Source organism: Populus trichocarpa, chromosome 2 (genome assembly GCF_000002775.5).
Source record: "Populus trichocarpa isolate Nisqually-1 chromosome 2, P.trichocarpa_v4.1, whole genome shotgun sequence".
Taxonomy (NCBI): domain Eukaryota; kingdom Viridiplantae; phylum Streptophyta; class Magnoliopsida; order Malpighiales; family Salicaceae; genus Populus; species Populus trichocarpa.
Genome location: NC_037286.2, coordinates 8,645,585 through 8,662,782, shown reverse-complemented (window position 1 = coordinate 8,662,782; position 17,198 = coordinate 8,645,585). Strand labels below are relative to the sequence as shown.

The 17,198-nt window shown below is 36.5% G+C and overlaps 2 protein-coding genes and 1 long non-coding RNA gene across 5 annotated transcripts; 2 read left to right on the top strand and 1 right to left on the bottom strand.

Moving 5' to 3' along the window:
- On the top strand, window positions 1–3,465 carry LOC7467244 (probable xyloglucan glycosyltransferase 12). Its single transcript, XM_002302346.4, has 5 exons — window positions 1–1,184; window positions 1,288–1,596; window positions 1,766–2,056; window positions 2,187–2,300; window positions 2,409–3,465. The coding sequence occupies exons 1-5, from the start codon at window positions 420–422 to the stop codon at window positions 3,033–3,035; spliced, it is 2,106 nt and encodes a 701-aa protein (XP_002302382.1). The 5' UTR covers window positions 1–419; the 3' UTR covers window positions 3,036–3,465.
- A 185-nt stretch (window positions 3,466–3,650) lies between these two features.
- On the bottom strand, window positions 3,651–5,337 carry LOC112326630 (uncharacterized). Its single transcript, XR_002980434.2, has 2 exons — window positions 4,772–5,337; window positions 3,651–4,634 (listed from the first exon to the last, which is right to left on the bottom strand). It is a non-coding gene; the product is annotated as an uncharacterized LOC112326630 (long non-coding RNA).
- Window positions 5,338–11,290: 5,953 nt separating this feature from the next.
- LOC7472630 (probable pectin methylesterase CGR3) lies at window positions 11,291–14,443 on the top strand. Of its 3 annotated transcripts, none has more exons than XM_024595184.2 (7): window positions 11,291–11,502; window positions 11,658–11,814; window positions 11,964–12,003; window positions 12,250–12,291; window positions 12,689–13,063; window positions 13,659–13,714; window positions 14,171–14,443. In XM_024595184.2, exons 2-7 carry the CDS (start codon window positions 11,692–11,694, stop codon window positions 14,321–14,323), a joined length of 789 nt encoding a protein of 262 aa, XP_024450952.1. In that variant the 5' UTR covers window positions 11,291–11,502; window positions 11,658–11,691; the 3' UTR covers window positions 14,324–14,443. The 3 variants fall into 3 exon arrangements, with proteins under 3 accessions (XP_024450952.1, XP_024450951.1, XP_024450953.1); XM_024595183.2 differs by having other exon boundaries at window positions 11,653–11,814; XM_024595185.2 differs by lacking the exons at window positions 11,291–11,502; window positions 11,658–11,814; window positions 11,964–12,003; window positions 12,250–12,291 and adding an exon at window positions 12,377–12,618.
- The last annotated feature ends 2,755 nt before the right edge of the window (window positions 14,444–17,198 follow it).

Genomic DNA, 17,198 nt, shown 5'->3' with positions numbered 1-17,198 from the left:
TAATTTCTCCTCCTCCTTGTATATAATCTCACTGCAAGCTGTAATTGAGTGAGAGCTTTTCTGGACTCATATCCCAAGTTCATTGTCTCTTTCCTTCTCTCACTCTCTCTATCTCGAAAACGACCCTCTCTCTTTTTTCTTTCCCTTTCTCCATCCTAACAAATAGTTATCGTATAAATTGTCTCCTCATATCACCGTAATTTAGAGACTTCTCGCTTTAGTTGCTTACCCTTTCTCCTCCACGCGTCTCTCTTTTCACACATTCTCTCTCACACCATGTTATCAAAATTTTAGCCTTTTTTTAGCCTCAAAACAAAGAAAAAGATCGGGTTTCTAACGCATCTGTTCCTTTACATTGCGAGTCCAAATCCTTTTGTTTTATAGATCAGAAACTCAAAAGAGAAAGGCTTTAAACGACAATGGCACCCTCGTTTGACTGGTGGGCAAAGGACAGCCATAAAGGAACACCGGTGGTTGTCAAAATGGAGAACCCAAACTGGTCAATGGTGGAGCTGGAAGGTCCGTCAGAGGAAGATTTCTTGATCACTGACTCACCGAGTCGACTCGGCCGAGACAAATCACGTAACAAAAACGCTAAACAACTCACATGGGTTCTTCTCTTAAAAGCCCACAAAGCTGCCGGTTGCTTGACCTCCATCGCCACCACAATGCTCTCTCTCGGCTCCGCCATCAAGCGCCGCATCCACTCAGGCCGCACCGACACCGAAACCACAGACATCGACCGGGAGAATGAGAACCCGACTGTGAAAACAAGATTCTATACTTCCATCAAGATTTTTCTGTGGATGTCAGTTTTGCTATTAGGTTTTGAAATTGCTGCTTATTTTAAAGGGTGGCATTTTGGAGCTCCACATCTCCAATTGCAGTACTTATTAGCGACACCGTTTGGGTTTAAAGATATCTTTGATTCCTTGTATTCACGGTGGGTCTTATTTCGTGTGGAGTATCTCGCTCCTCCATTGCAATTCCTAGCCAATGCGTGTATTGTGCTCTTCCTTATCCAGAGTATTGATAGGCTTGTCCTTTGTTTGGGTTGTTTCTGGATCCGGTTTAAGAATATTAAACCAATCCCCAAACAAGACGCTGTTGCTGATCTTGAATCTGGTGAAAATGGCTTCTTTCCTATGGTTCTTGTCCAGATTCCCATGTGCAATGAGAAAGAGGTACCTTCAAATTTCAAAATTTTAGCTCTTACTTTTAGTCGGTTATTTGTGTGCGTATGTGTTTTTTGTTTTTTAATTTAAATTTGGTTTTTTTCCCCCCAAGGTTTATCAACAATCAATAGCTGCTGTGTGTAATTTAGACTGGCCAAAATCGAAGTTCTTAATACAAATTTTAGATGATTCTGATGATCCAACTACGCAATTGTTGATCAAAGAGGAAGTTCATAAATGGCAGCAAGAGGGTGCCCGCATTTTGTACAGGCATCGTGTAATTAGAGATGGGTATAAAGCTGGCAATCTTAAGTCTGCTATGAATTGTAGCTATGTCAAAGACTATGAGTATGTTGCTATTTTCGATGCCGACTTTCAGCCAACCCCTGACTTCCTCAAAAAAACAGTTCCTCACTTTAAGGTACTTAACTTCGACTCCTTATTGTTATCTTCTTTTTAATTTATTTTCATCTAATTTCAAGTAAGGGAGTTAAATTTATATGAAACTCAGTGGCAAAATTGGATAGGTAGTTAATTTAAACTTTCTATCATCTAAAGACAAAGTGCTGAAATTGATTGTGGCATTACAGGATAATGAGGAGATCGGGCTTGTTCAGGCAAGATGGTCTTTTGTGAACAAGGATGAGAACTTGTTGACTAGGTTGCAGAACATTAATTTAGCGTTTCATTTTGAAGTAGAACAGCAAGTGAATGGAACTTTCATTAACTTTTTTGGATTCAATGGAACTGCTGGTGTGTGGAGGATAAAAGCTTTGGAGGAGTCCGGTGGTTGGTTGGAGAGGACTACTGTCGAGGACATGGACATTGCTGTTCGTGCCCATCTTCATGGCTGGAAGTTCATTTTCCTCAATGATGTTGAGGTATTACAATTTTCTTTTTAGTTTATATCACCGAGTGTTTTGTCATTGATTTCAGTGAGCATCTCACTAAATCTAGTGGCAGTTAATGGTTTGTACAAGGTTTAATAGTTTTTGTTCCTTTTATGTTCAGTGTCAGTGTGAATTGCCTGAATCATATGAAGCATATAGAAAGCAACAACACAGATGGCATTCTGGACCCATGCAGCTATTTAGACTCTGCTTACCTGATATTATTCGATCCAAGGTATATACTTTTTCGAATACCTTCTGCTGTAATTACAATTTTTCCCTATTTTTTGTGCTGGTTTTATTTTGCTGCTTTTGTTATGTAATGTGTATTGGTCTTTTGCAGATTAGCATATGGAAGAAATTCAACATGATTTTTCTTTTCTTTCTGCTCAGAAAGCTGATCCTACCATTTTATTCTTTCACACTCTTCTGCATAATTCTCCCCATGACGATGTTTATACCAGAGGCTGAGCTCCCAGCATGGGTTGTGTGCTACATTCCAGCTACCATGTCATTTCTCAACATTCTCCCAGCCCCCAAATCCTTCCCTTTCATTGTCCCCTATCTTCTGTTTGAAAACACCATGTCAGTGACCAAGTTCAATGCTATGATCTCCGGGCTTTTCCAGCTTGGAAGTGCCTATGAATGGGTTGTTACTAAGAAGTCTGGCCGATCTTCTGAGGGTGATCTTGTTTCCTTGGTTCAGAAAGAAACGAAGCATCAAAGGGGTTCTTCTGAGCCAAATCTTGATGAATTGAAGGAAGAAATTATGCAACAAGATCAAAAGGCTAAGAAGAAAAGGAAGCATAATAGAATATATATGAAAGAGTTGGCTCTAGCTTTCCTTCTTTTAACAGCTTCAGCAAGGAGCCTTCTGTCTGCTCAGGGGATCCATTTCTACTTCTTGCTATTTCAAGGGATATCATTCTTGCTTGTCGGTCTAGATTTGATAGGAGAGCAGGTTCAGTGAAGGAAGCATGACAGATTTTGTGAGATATATTGCCGATATAAACATAGGCGACTTGGGTGGACAACAAGTATATGATTATCACTGAAAATAAAATTTACACGGGGAAGTTGTACTGGGCTGGGAGTGCTTCTTTTCTTGATTGCCCCCAACCCTTCAGAACCCCAATACATTGCGCACCCAATATGAGGTACAAATATTGTGTTATATGGACAGAAGAATGACTGCGGTTGGGCAAGAAAGATACAGTAGATAGTGTTTATGCTTCTTATTACATGTAAGGTTCTTTTTATTTTTTTATTTTCTCCTTTTCTGCCTCTTGTTTTGTTTTTTGTTTTTTTTATTCTTTCGTTTTTGGTTCAATTCTTTTGTAAGAGATATTGTCGGTTCAAACATCAAAGAAGAATTCTAATTACAGCTTCAAGGTTCATCACTCTTTTTTTGTATTTCTATATTCATGCCAGCTTGTTACATCTGTTTGTGGTTAATTTCTACTAATGGCCAGCTTTGACGGTAGTGAAAGCAAGTCTTGCTCGTCTGGTCTGGAGTCGCTCAGCTAAGACTAGCAGCCATTTCACTTCTCAGGACACTTGACAAATGACTTCGTGGTTATGTAAATTAGTGAGAATCTACTAATAATTCGGATTTCAAAATAACTTGAATCTGTGCTTAGAAACATTTTCAAGAATGTGCCAAATTTCCTGATGGCTCTTGTAACTGTTCCAGGTATTGTGATATTTGGCTTGAGTATTATTATTATGATTTGATTGAAAGGCTAGAGCTAGTCTTCAACTACTTTCCTCCGAAATCATCTACGAATTTATGGCTTGGCATTGTAGATTCGAAGATCATAGACAGATGCCGAGTAAGTGCAAAAAGCGTATTAAGCTAGAATTGATATGATAATTTGACGAGGTTGCTTTTCGAGCACAAAAACAAAATCGATCTGGTATCTGGGTTGCACATGGGAGTGTTGTTTTGTCTGGTTTCTCCGCCTGGCCCATCTCGAAGGTGTCTTAACCGTATTTATGATTAGGAAGCAGCTGGACCACGCCATGACATGGACTCCTTGAAATCTACTCTCCTTGGAAGCGCATTCAAAAGTCTTCCTGCAGAAAACTTTCCTTTCCGTTCTCCTCAGCCTTCCCAGCCCAGCACGCTCTTCTTTGTTTTTTGTGGGATGAATACTTCCACACCCAGTAGGACAAAAGAGATTTAGGTATGTGTGAGAGAGGGTATGTGGGAGAGATACATAGGTCCATGAGGAGTGCTGATCGTCCCAATGGCAAGGCTAGATCACAGGAAATTTGAAACAAAAATCTTCAATTTTTTTTACAGTTCATAGTCCAGGCCAAAAAAGATGAACATTGAATATTGAGTTGGGTCCACGCAGACGAGCGGTATTCAACAAGAAGGGGCGGCACATCTTTGAGTTTGACGGGCATGTGGCATCTGTTTTCTGTGGGGTTTTTTCTTCAAGACGGCATGCAAGTGTGTCAGAGGCTCTTACATATGTCACCCTTAACCTTAAGTACACTTTGTGTAATAAATCCAGCTCACCCATCTCTCACCCGAACTGCAGTTTCCTTGGTTTCCATATATCTATAAAAAATAAGGATTGAATAAAAAGGAAAATCACGCGATTAACTTTTTTCGCAGGTTGTTAACAAAAGTCCAAATCAGGTAGATAACTCTCTGCTGAATTTGTCAGCACAGAGTTTGTCTAAAATAATACCAACCATGTAACATGAGCGGTCTTCTCAGTTTTGCTCCCCTTTTTTCATGGGAAGCCCTTGCTTATATTGGGGCATTATCCTCCAACCTTATTCTGCTGGCAAAGGCTTGGTAGAAGATGTCATCACACATGGATATACACTGTCGTACAGCTATAATCTTCTCTCTTTTGGAAAAATAGAAAGGGATCATCACGGATTGGATTTTTGCTACTTGAATTCCCAACCCTTTTAGCACTGAAAGCTATTCGCACGTTGTGTAAGAGCTTAACCTCATCGAAAGAACCCTAATTTGGAACTAAATCAACGTGAAATGGGCATGATAAAAGGGAAAATGGACAAGTAATGGTCCTTTTCAAGTAGGGTTTCTATTTTGAAAGAATCTTATAAATATTTTAAGCTGTCAGGCCAATTTTGCTAGCTTTATGGCTAGGGACTTCTCTTAGGGTCAGTTGCTTAAATGGGATCCGTCAATGTGTAACAAATTTAGTTTCTGATTGTAATTTAGCCCGTGATTTCTGTCTGATAATCACTTGTGGAACCAGGGACCACTGCAGATTAAATGCATATCAATATCGAAATATATATATATATATATATATATATATATATATATATATATATATATATATATATATATATATATTGCTTTGCTTGGCAACGCAACAAAATGTTTGACGGGACGGCTGTAGATTCTAGAAGATCATAGAATATGCATGCATATATCATAATCAATGATCGATCCCGATACGAAATTCTTCTGTTCATACCAACTGTGCATGTGATGAGGCCTGTTACGATCCCCCCCTCCCGCAATTTTATCGCTATATTTGATTGATACGGTTGAATTGTTCTTACAAAAATTATTAGTGTTTGTTTTGAGAAATATTAAAATCACTAATTCATTGCCGTATCGATTAAAATCACTTTGAAAAAAAGAAGCACGGGAGTCGTATCATTAATTAATGACACATTGGGCACAAGACCCACTTCTGTAGCCACGGCCTTCTTTCATGGACGACGGCATTGGAGCAAGATAAATGAGCTGAAACTATATAACTACTGGCGGTGCATGCTTCTTTATATATATATAAAAGGAGCATTCTGTTTGGGCAAGGCCCAAACAGAGTTGCATTGTGGTGCCAATTCTTGCGGGCATTGCCTTGACGGATCGGCCACCAATCACCCCGCACATGATCATCATTCACCACCCTGCATGTTATCATCTCATGACGCACGTGGTCAGCCCTCCACGTTGCGGTCACCATTACACGCTGTTCTTGACCATCAACCATGCCACACCGTTTGGGCCAAGGCTCAAAGGACCAAAAATTCCCTCCTCTTTTATTTTTCATCACATGTACTATCCATTGCGCACACTCTAGGATTGATATTATCTTTTCTCCTAAATGATTACAAACAAGCATCATATTTAATGCAAATAAAATATTTCTTTTCATAACTAATGATCATTTCTAGCTACTGTATCATTGATAATCACCCACCTATCCACTAATAGGGTGAAAGACACTACAACTAAAGGTGGATGCCAATGTTTTCACAATTCAATTATCATGCAACTATGCATCTCTCGAGGTGAGTTGATATGACTAAAATCTATTAATACTTTGGATTACCAGGTAAACGAGAGAGGTTCTTACAAGTTATAATTTTCTCATACTCAACATTTCACTCTCGATCTTATATTTTTTTCTCATTTTTGTCATACATTCACTGACTCAAGCATTGAAGAGTCCCTCGTCCCATAAAAAACTTATTTTTTTTCATGATAATTAAGCCCAAACACCAAGCTTACATTCAAGTCCACATGTCTTGGCCTAGGATAGCAGCCTATGGAAAGCCTAATTTATGTTTCAAGTTTTTTACGACTTCATTAGTGGTGTCGTCTATGGAAAAGTGAAAAAAAAAAGCACTTCATCACCTTTCACACAAAAAAGACTATTTCAATGTCTGATGAAACTCTAGGATAATAAAGAGTAATTGATTTCCTTACTATAAAAACTCTATCTCTCTCAGGTCTCTAACAACTCACCATAAAATGCAAGTGCTCAATAATATTATTTTGGCTATACAAAAACGACTTCATACTCTTTTGTTCTATCAATAAAAAATCCAACACATAACTCTATTATATGCACGAGATACAAAGAGGAAACTTTAGTTTCACAAAGGAACAAAACAAAATGACATGCAAAGTATGTATATGATACTCCTACTTTCTGAATGAGTCATTTTTTATATGAAGAAAACTCCTTCACATATCTTAGTCATAAGCATGACTATCTCTATTAATTCTCATCTGACACTCACTCACATGCTTCCTCATAAAAAAATCTTAGACGTAAGATGAGACCAACTTCTAAGAATGAACACCAATCCAATCATCTAGGAGACTCTCTATTTTATCATATGGTGTTACACACTCATTTCTTTAAAAAATATATCATTACAAAGGTCATTTGAGATAACTATGATGACCTTACATATTCTAAATAGTATATACAAAATGTTAGAAGCATCCTAGAGGCAGTGACAATAAAAAATAATTCCATGTGCAAGATTTTTCCTGTAATGTTTCATGGAAATGCTAGGGTGATGTATCACAATCTTGATCAAGGATCCATTCTAGGTCTTCATGATCTCTACATGAAGCTCATCTCTTGTTTTAGCATAAGCATTCCAACTAAAAAGAGCATATTGGAGCTTTTTACCATCACCCAATGAGAAGATAAAAGCAATAGAGGATATCTCAAAATATGTAATGAGGAAATACTCAACGTGAAAAATCTGCTCGAACCAATTACCACTAACACCCTGATTGGTGGAGTCTACAACTACTCATTATGGGAATGACAATATACACCACCTAACAATACTCATCTAGGCGTTAAATAGGTAGTACAGAATTATATTAAAGTGGAATAAGCCAGCGTGTCCAAATAAGGTCACCTAAATTTTCACCAAACAAAGTCTCCCCAACATCACTGGTCTCTAACCAAAGCATCTAAAAAAAGTACCAAGGGACACATTTATGATCGCCTTACATTCCTCAAACTTCTGACTACTTATCTAACCATTACACGGACTGAGGTGCTGACTATTATCAATAAGAAATAATTTATGCAATATCACCCTCCTATGAAAAGTGGCGCAGACACGAGAAATCCTAATAAGTTGTCTTTTTCACTGTGATCATAGGCATGACATTGAGAAATGCCATACCTTGAAAAAGAAGATAGAAAGACTGATCGCAAAAGGTTACCCTCATTATTTCATGAAAAAAAAAAAACCAGAGCATAAAATAAAGGAAGTCTACACAATTGATGATTTACCTAAAATTAAATGATCCATGAATTAGCCCCACGAGTTATATCTCTATCTTCTAAACTTTTTAATAAAAGTAATGATTTTTTTCCATATCTATAATGTATTCAATAAAAAATCTCTATTAAAATCTTCGCGGTAAGATCTTCATGTCACTAAACGTGTCTTCATTGAATTTTCATATGTGTCTCTAGTGTCTCTAAAAGATCATAGATCTTTCTTCAAGTTCCTATGATCATTTTTCTCCAGGTCCTCATGATAACTTGACTTTTATCGGATTGAAGAACCTTTTTCGATCTTTATGACTGCTTATTGAATATTTTTATCTAAAACGCATTCTGAAATACATACACAAACCATATTTACTTTTAAATTGATTTTTTGCTACACTACTTCTCTTTACAAACAACACTATTAAATTATTCTCTCTTATAGAAACATTGAGAAAAAATTACACGATGAAAACTCTTATGTAGACACCTCGCAAGACATAAAAGACCAACATTTAGATGCTTGACTATGGTAACTCTCTCATAGCCATAACATGTAAAAAATTAGTTTTCTTTTCTTATTTTTGTTGGTTAAGTCTTCCAAATACTTTTGTTTAAAAGATTTTTTCCGGAAAGGTAAATGATGTTGTATGTTTTTTACATATATAAAAAATAAAATAAATATGAGCACTTTGTTTGGGATAAAGCCCGAACAGAGTGGCAACATAATGCCATTTCTTTTAAGATAGCCCAAACAAAGTGGCACCATAATGCAACTCTTCTTGAGCTATGCCCAAAAGGAATGACCACCAACCATTCCATGCTTATGGTCACCACTCACCACTCTACTTGTTACCATCCTACACCATGTATGATCATCACACCCACACCATTCGTGGCCACCAACCATGCCACATCGTTTGGGGTCAATACCACTTCGTTTGGGTATGGTCAAAATAAAGTAGCACTATAATGCAAATCTTTTTTTTGCCATGCCTATGTGGAGTGACTATCAACCACCTCATACGTGTGGTCACCACACACTACCCTAGGTATCATTATTGCACGTCGTCCATGGATACCTGATGTTGTGGTCACCATACAACACTATTTATGGCTACCAATCATACTACACTGTTTGGGCTAACGCCCAAACAACCAAATTTTTTCCTCCTTTTTACTCTTACACATACTATCTATTACGCATATATCTATTTTTTTTTGGTTTTGAGGAGTCAAAATACAACATCATAACATCTGTAGTGTATAATTTTTTTTATTTTTTTATATACTCTTTGTAAAGTACATATTTTTTTATATGGTTGGTGCCACCTTTTCTAACCAATAGTTGATAATGCAAACATGCAACACTTTCAATGCAAATAATGTACCTTATTTCTCAATCAATAATTATTTTTAGTGAACGTATCGTTGATAATCACCCATTTATTTAACAATGGTGTGAAATGCATTACAACCAAAGATGGGTGCCAATGCTTTCACCAATCAATTATCATGTAACTCTCCGTATCTTATGGTGAGATGGCATGATCAAAGTCTATAGATGTTTTGGATTACTTGGTAAATGAGAGAGGTTCTCATAAGTCAGAATTTCCTCATAATCAACATTTCACTCTCATTTTTTTTTCCCCATAGCTCTCATACATTTTCTGACTTAAGCATTAAAGAGTCCCTCATGGATTTTTTTAGGATAATCGAGCCCAAACACCAAGCCTTTATTCAAAGCCCCACATGTCTTGGCTTAGGATTGTGGCTCGTGGAAAACCTAATTTATATGTGAAGTTTTTTCATGACTTCATCATTTATCAAGCAACAAGTTCTTATAAGCATAACGAACACATATATTTTCTCTTTCTGACTATAACAAATAACATCTGGTATGTGGGGTACTCTAACATTTGATTGCTATATATAGTTGCTGCTTGCTCCAAAATAATGCATTTTATCTCTCGAATTTTAAATGTACTACAAATCCTTTGTGCTAGGATAGTATGAAGGCAACATATTGAGCTACCAACCAAGTCAGACAACATTATACTTTTTATACTAAAAACCCTAGGGTGTAACAGAACTTCTTCATTGTTAGTATGAAGAATAAAGGAGGTGGTTTGTTTTTTTCATTTTTTTTGCTGTATTTACATTTCACCCTATTTTTTTCTTGATAACCTCTTTTTTTCCTTTCATTTTCATCATTGTTTTTTCAATTTCATCCCTCAACATTTGCTTGTTTTTGAATTTGTCTTATAAATTGTTCCGGTTTGCTTTTTATAAGATTATCACAGTCTTAAACATCCTGATATTTAGTTTGTGCTTGGTTTGGTTTTATGAGCGTCTAGTTTTATTATCGTATAATTAAGTGAAAAATATTCTTAAAAAAACAAAGTTCTTAAACCCAGTAGAGTCCATCACTCAGATCGCACATTTGGTGGGTTAAGTCACGAAACCAGGATCGATCTAATATGTCGCCGTCTCAATATTAAATAAGATTATCTTGATTTTTTTTAAAAGTCAAATCAAGTTTTTTACTGACTAATCGAGTTGTCTTTAGACCTTTAAGTTGACTGAGGCACGTCAGACAACTCTCACACAATTTAATTTTAAATTCATGTTAGATAAATAGTTAAATTAAAAGGTTTAAAGGTTAACCACTTAAATTGGATTTAATTCAGAGGGGGTTGTAAACTAATCACTTGCCATCGATGCTAGCGGAGTTGCATATAAGTGGATCCAGCTTAAAGAACGCATATAATACTTTGGAGTTGGGGTCCTTGCATGTAAGAAAGAAGGGCAAGGCATTTCCTCCTTTGCTTAGCTTTTAAAAGAAAAAAAAAAACATCAGAAAAAGGAATAAAGTGATGAGGGAATCAAATACTGCCACTGCCAGGAAACCTTCTATGGACCAGGCCTTGTGGGCCTTCTTATAATCGTACAATTACTTTAAACATTAGCCGTAACGTGTAAGAATTTCAAACCCTTGGGCCTTTCTTACGATGGACACCCTGTTGGATCCGGTATTGCTAAAGGCTCTTCTCTAGCATTATGGCCCAAATAGCAAGGCCTTGATACATGCCATTAAGAACAAGAATAAGGACCGTTGTTGATAGAAAGAGTTTTTGTAAAATTAAATTTATTTGTTTTATATTAATATTAAAAATAAATTTTAAAAAGTAAATATTCTAAAAAATTAACCGCTCGAGGTAGAGAGAAAACTGCCGGGAAAACAGTTTTCTGAAGCCCGTTGTCACAGCCGACGAGAACGGGTGTAGCAATTCCTGCGTTTGCAAACCACAGAAGAAACACACAAGTCATGTAATCTTTTAGATCCATAACATTCCTCTAGTTTCTCGAAAAACGAGGTTGTTACACTCTTACTGTCTCTAGGTAATTTCCACTTTCGTTTTTTTCTCATCTGCATTGCATTGTCTTAGGCCGATTTTTGTCTAATTACCTTTTCGAATTTGTGCGGTCTAAATGCTTTGCATATTTATGGAGATGGTTGCCTAGCTCACTTGATTTTTCTTTTTGAAACAGCGTAGGATATCGTAAGTTCAAATTAATTAATTTGCAGCAATGTCAAGGAGATCATCAAAACATTCTCGGCGATATGGAGAGAGTGGAGGGATAGGTGCTCCTTTTGGCTTCGATTCCCAGCCACGTTCTTCCCCATATTTGCCCATTGCTCTTATTCTCCTGGTACTTGTTCATTTTGGCTTTAAGAAAAAGATAAAAAATCGAATCTGTGTATATTTATTCAATGTTGTTGGATTGAAATGGATTAGACACGGCGTAAGGATCGGTGGACTCTGATTTATTATTTCTGTTTTTGATGGAGAATTTTTCAGGGAGCAGTCTTTCTTTTTGCTTATTTATACAGCAGTCCAGGTTGGTACTCAGTTAAACCCATGAGTAATATCTTATTAATCTCGCCAATACTTCCTCTGCCGCGTCTTCATTTCTGGCACTTCAAAAAAAATTCTTGCTGCATGTTTACCATTTCATACTGTAGCTTACCTGCAAAGGAGGCAGGGTGAATTAGCCGGTTGCAACTTTTCATCGCATACATTCACAGTTTCCACAACTTTTATCTTCTTTTGGCTATCTGTTGACTGTATTTTATTCGCATGGTAGGACAATTTGGCGGCAACAAACAGGCTTTTAACAAGGTTCAAGGTAAAGTTGGCTGACTTAATTTTCAGAGCTTTGGTTCATTTTAGTTTAATGTTGTGTAACAATATGATGGCGATTTCTTTTACACTGTCATCCTCAATAGGCATCGTGTGACATTTGATATTAATACTTTCCACTAAGTGCCTTGCAAATTTTACTTTTTGCTTGTCAAAATTCATTAGAGTGGTCATTTCGAGCACCTACATTTAAACTATCTAGTCCTTTTTATTTTTTCAATTTCATTTGAATGGACTTTGCTGATCATGAATAGAGTCCACTGGAGATTTAAATGCCAAGAATCCTGTTTTCACTATGGTTACTGTTATCGTTGTATGTCCTTTTTTTTAATACCCAAGTTACCTTCGATTTCAAGGGTATGAACTCTTTTCTGCTTATGCAGGTGATTTTTCATGCACTGTCGAGGTTCAAGAAGCAATCCCAATTTTGAAGAAGGCTTATGGAGATAGCATGCATAAAGTTTTGCATATTGGCCCCAATACTTGTTCTGTGGTTTCTCACTTGCTAAAAGAAGAGGAGACCGAAGCCTGGGGTGTCGAACCATATGACATAGAGGACGCTGATGGTAACTGCAAAGCACTAGTGCGGAGGGGTATCGTGCGCGTTGCTGATATCAAGTTTCCTCTTCCTTACAGACCAAAATCATTTTCTCTTGTAATTGTGTCAGATGCTGTGGATTACTTGTCACCTAGATACCTCAACAAGACAATTCCAGATTTGGCTAGGGTATCAGCTGATGGTCTTGTAATATTTACAGGTAAAAGGAATCTGCTATATATCAAATATGCTAGAAATTTTCATGCGCACCTTTTGATCTCAGTTTTTGTTTGTTGAGTGCTGTTTTTAAAATTCTCATGAAATAGGCCGATATTCTTCACTAGGTTAGATCAACTGATGATTTTTTTCCATTTATGAACTATATGTAAAAGCCATACCAATCACCTACAAAAAAAATTCAAGTCTTTTCCTTTGCGGGTCCTTGAAATTTACCAGTTCTTAATGTTGGAGAAAGACACACACACCAAAAAATGGTACTGGATAAATGAGTAAGTTGGGATTTTTGTTCCCAGAATTGGTGATGGGATATAAATTTATTATGGCAAGAGATTGTTACAGATAGCTGTCATTTTGCTACATGAACTCGGCTCCACTCATACCTTTTCTTTCAGATGAATATAAATAACGTATTGAATTAAAAGTTAGAAATACAGATACAATCAAAGTCGATAAGGAGTGGCTGTAAATCCATCAAGTCTGATAACAAACAGCCCAACAAAGAAAGCTAGAAACAAGAACAATAGAAGCCTTTTGTGCTTCACCTTTTAAATTACCTTTTGTTGTGATAAATGCAGGCCTTCCAGGTCAACACAGAGCTAAAGTTGCAGAAGTGACAAAATTTGGAAGGGCGGTAAGTGACTTAATTTTGGCATCAGAATCGGTTCCTGGATCACTTCATGTTGTCTGTGTTTAGGAGCTGCATGGAATTGTAGCACACTCGCATAATATTTATGTCGAGATGAGGTTCTGCGTCTATGTTATATAACATATTATGGTCTGAAAGAAATATTATGGAAGTTAGATCAATTAACTAACTCAACGTTTCTAGCCTGGTTGTCTCTCTTGTAAATAAAAGAATGAAGATTCCATAAGTCTAGCCCTTAGAACTGTTGGAGATAAAACAATGCTTGACATCTAGAAATTTATTTGCACAACATTTTCAAATACTGTTCTTAGAGTTATCTTTATTGTGTGTCATTTACAAAATATGTCCGATCTGTTTCCGTATCATTGAACTCCTTCTACTCTGAAAATGATGTTATGCAAGCCTTTTCTTGTTTTTTTTTTTTTTTTTTTGGCGCTGCAGGCTAAATTGAGGAGCTCGACTTGGTGGGTACGGTTTTTCCTTCAGACTAGCTTAGAAGAAAATGAAGCTGCCATTAAGAAGTTTCAGCAGGCTGCAACAAAGAGCTCATACCACCCAAATTGCCAAATTTTCCACCTCAAGTCATTCAATTGAGATCATATTTATGCACCATCATTTTAATTGTAATTTTCCAACTCAAGCAATACAATTGATGTCTTCTGCATAATCACTGTCAACATCGTTCTCTATGCATCTAAATCATTTTTTTTTCAAGCGCGCATTTGTATCAGAGTAATTCAAATTCTTTACGAATGATTTATCCCAAAACAGGAAAAAAAAGAAGAAGCAAATTCCTATAGAAAGTTTTCTTGGATTGATGCTGTCACCACTGTGCGCAAGATCAAACTAGGCCTTCGCCGTCAATTGATTGATCCAGTCGGTGTTCCGTTGTGTGGTCATGCCTTGTTTTGGTTTTCCATTCATGCATGATTATTTAAGGAAAAAAAAGGGATCATTTTATGTCCCATCAAGTACAGTTTATGCATTAGCGAGTGAAAAATCTGGGAAACTCATGTCCCAGCTATCGGTAAAATGCACATCTGGAGAAGCATTGCATGGTGCTGAATTTTCCAGTCGTACCATGGCATGTGTTAGTCATGAAAAAACACGAACTTCTGCGTTACAGCAATGAGTGGCCGGTAGGTTGGCAGGAACGTCTACTAGGACCCTGTTAGATTAGTAGTTGGCTCATCTCAGCATGCAGTATGAGCATGTTCTGTGAATATGAAAAATCATTTCAGAAAAGGTTTCATATTCAACTAAGTGCGCGGACGATGGTAAATGAATTATTCAGTCATTTTCAAATCTTCTAGAAGTAGGATAATTAAGATTGGTTGTAGATTTGCAATGAATGTCATAATCTTGTTCTTGATTATTAATGACAGTGATTACAACACGGTCGAAAACTGAATAGTTGCTTGCAATCATTTACTGCAGAAGTTTGTTGAATCAAGTTCACAATAATGTGGATTACAGAGCAGTGCTCTCTGAATGGAGCGCCTGAGGTCCTCCCGCCATTAGTAGTAGTCTGATAGAGCTATACCCAACTTGAGATTCACAGCCTTGCTTGTGTCACAATAATTGTTCAAGCACCTGGGTCCTTGAACAGGTTAATGGCATAAATTATTAAGGTCCATTTCGATTTCAATTGCAATTTTGCTCCTCTTTGTACTCCATTGTAGGCTGTAGCTTGGCAGTTTTCACCAGCTGTGGTCCTTTTAATGGTAAGATGTGAAGAATACGCTCAAAGGAAACTTGACCCCAATTACGACAGCACTCTTCTCTCCTCTATGATTCCAAGTTGTTTGTTCCAAGAATTTGTCCAAGACATTACAAGTGCAAGAAACCAATAGACAGAAGATCACTTTCGGTGGTGACTGGACAAGGAATAAGACAATATGCATGGCCTGGCCCTGCTTTCTTGTTCTTGCAAACTACAAACTGCAAATAATCAAATAGCCAACACCTAAAAATCTTTGACTTTGAGGTGACCCAAGCGTGCCCGTGCGGTAGCAGGATGTCCCCTTGAGTTTGAGTGTATCAGCGAAAGAGCCAAAGTAATGTCTGGCTGGTCTATGTAGAAACAAGCATTGCTAAGACAATTATAATGAGACCTTAGACTTTTATGTGTGCATGTTGGTGTCTTCAAGACAGACCATGGTTTTTTTCAATGACATGCTTTGAGAAGGACCAAATTAGTCAAGGGTGTCAGGGGATCCCTATGCACTTGTGGTAAACATAATCCAATATCAACAGCCAATATTAACTGGTTAGGAAATGAGAAATTGTCAGATGTTAGGACATAGGCAACTGAAAGACAACACAAACCAATATGTGTTTTTAGTAACGTAGTTGAAAGAGCTTCTTCATAATTTTTTTGTTTTAAAAATAAATTTTATATTGATTTTTTTTTTATCCACGTCTCTAATTAATGGCTCAAATAAAGATATCCATTAAAATCTCCATGGTGAGATATTCACATCTCCAAATATATATCAATAAAAAAATTTTCATATCTCAACTCAGTCTTCATATGTTTTTTCAGTATCTCTAAAAGAATAAAAAATTACTCTTCAAGTCCTCGTGATCATTTATATTTAAAAGAATTATGAATCTTTTTATAAGTTTCTATGATCATTTATTTTTAAAGGGATTAATGATCTTTCTTCAAGTCGCTATAACCACTTATTTCTAAAACAATTAGGAATTCTTCTATAAAAAACCTAGTAAAATTATGAGAACTTTTATGTAGACGTGTTCATAGAGAAGGTAACATCCCTATAAAAAAATTAAGTTTTCTCTCACCATTTTTACTGGTTAAATCTTTGAAACATATCTATTTTAAAAAAGAATAATGGTGCATGATTAAAAAAATATTCTAGCTGTTTGGGATGTTAAATTCTAGCCATTAACAACTAGACTTGCCTGCCTAAATTCTCTCTCTCCCTATTATTTTCCTTCTCCTTCTCAACACATGGGTTGTACAAACCATACTTTGACACACACTTCATATATTTTTGAGTTTTGATAAGTCAGAATGCGACGGCTTGCTATGTCCACGCACATCTATTTTTATATTTTTTCCTTCTCTTTCTCAACACATGGGTTGTACAAACCATACTTAGGCACACACTTAATATATTTTTGAGTTTTAATAAATCAGAATGCGACGCCTTGCTCTGTCCATGCACATATAATTTTATATTTTTTATTAATAAATTCTCTGTAAGTACATAATTTTATGCAGGGTTGACACCATATTTATAATCAATTATCACACATGTACCACATTCTATGTAAAAAAGATGTCTCCTTTCTTATTAATGATTATTTTTTACAAATATGTCATTGATAATTACCAACCTCTTCACCAATTAATTATTGTGCAACCAATGTCCTATGATAAGTTAACATGATCAAAGTTTATAAACATCCTGGATCACCAGATAAATGAAAAAAGTTCTACAAT

Bases quoted from the DNA above. Each gene is read 5' to 3' on its own strand.
- LOC7472630 (XM_024595184.2), top strand. From the start codon at position 11,692: ATGTCAAGGAGATCATCAAAACATTCTCGGCGATATGGAGAGAGTGGA. The intron at 12,292-12,688 runs GTAAAGTTGGCT...CTGCTTATGCAG, and splicing joins GGCTTTTAACAAGGTTCAAG to GTGATTTTTCATGCACTGTC. The intron at 13,064-13,658 runs GTAAAAGGAATC...TGATAAATGCAG, and splicing joins TGGTCTTGTAATATTTACAG to GCCTTCCAGGTCAACACAGA.
- LOC7467244 (XM_002302346.4), top strand. From the start codon at position 420: ATGGCACCCTCGTTTGACTGGTGGGCAAAGGACAGCCATAAAGGAACA. The intron at 1,597-1,765 runs GTACTTAACTTC...GTGGCATTACAG, and splicing joins AAACAGTTCCTCACTTTAAG to GATAATGAGGAGATCGGGCT. The intron at 2,301-2,408 runs GTATATACTTTT...GGTCTTTTGCAG, and splicing joins CTGATATTATTCGATCCAAG to ATTAGCATATGGAAGAAATT.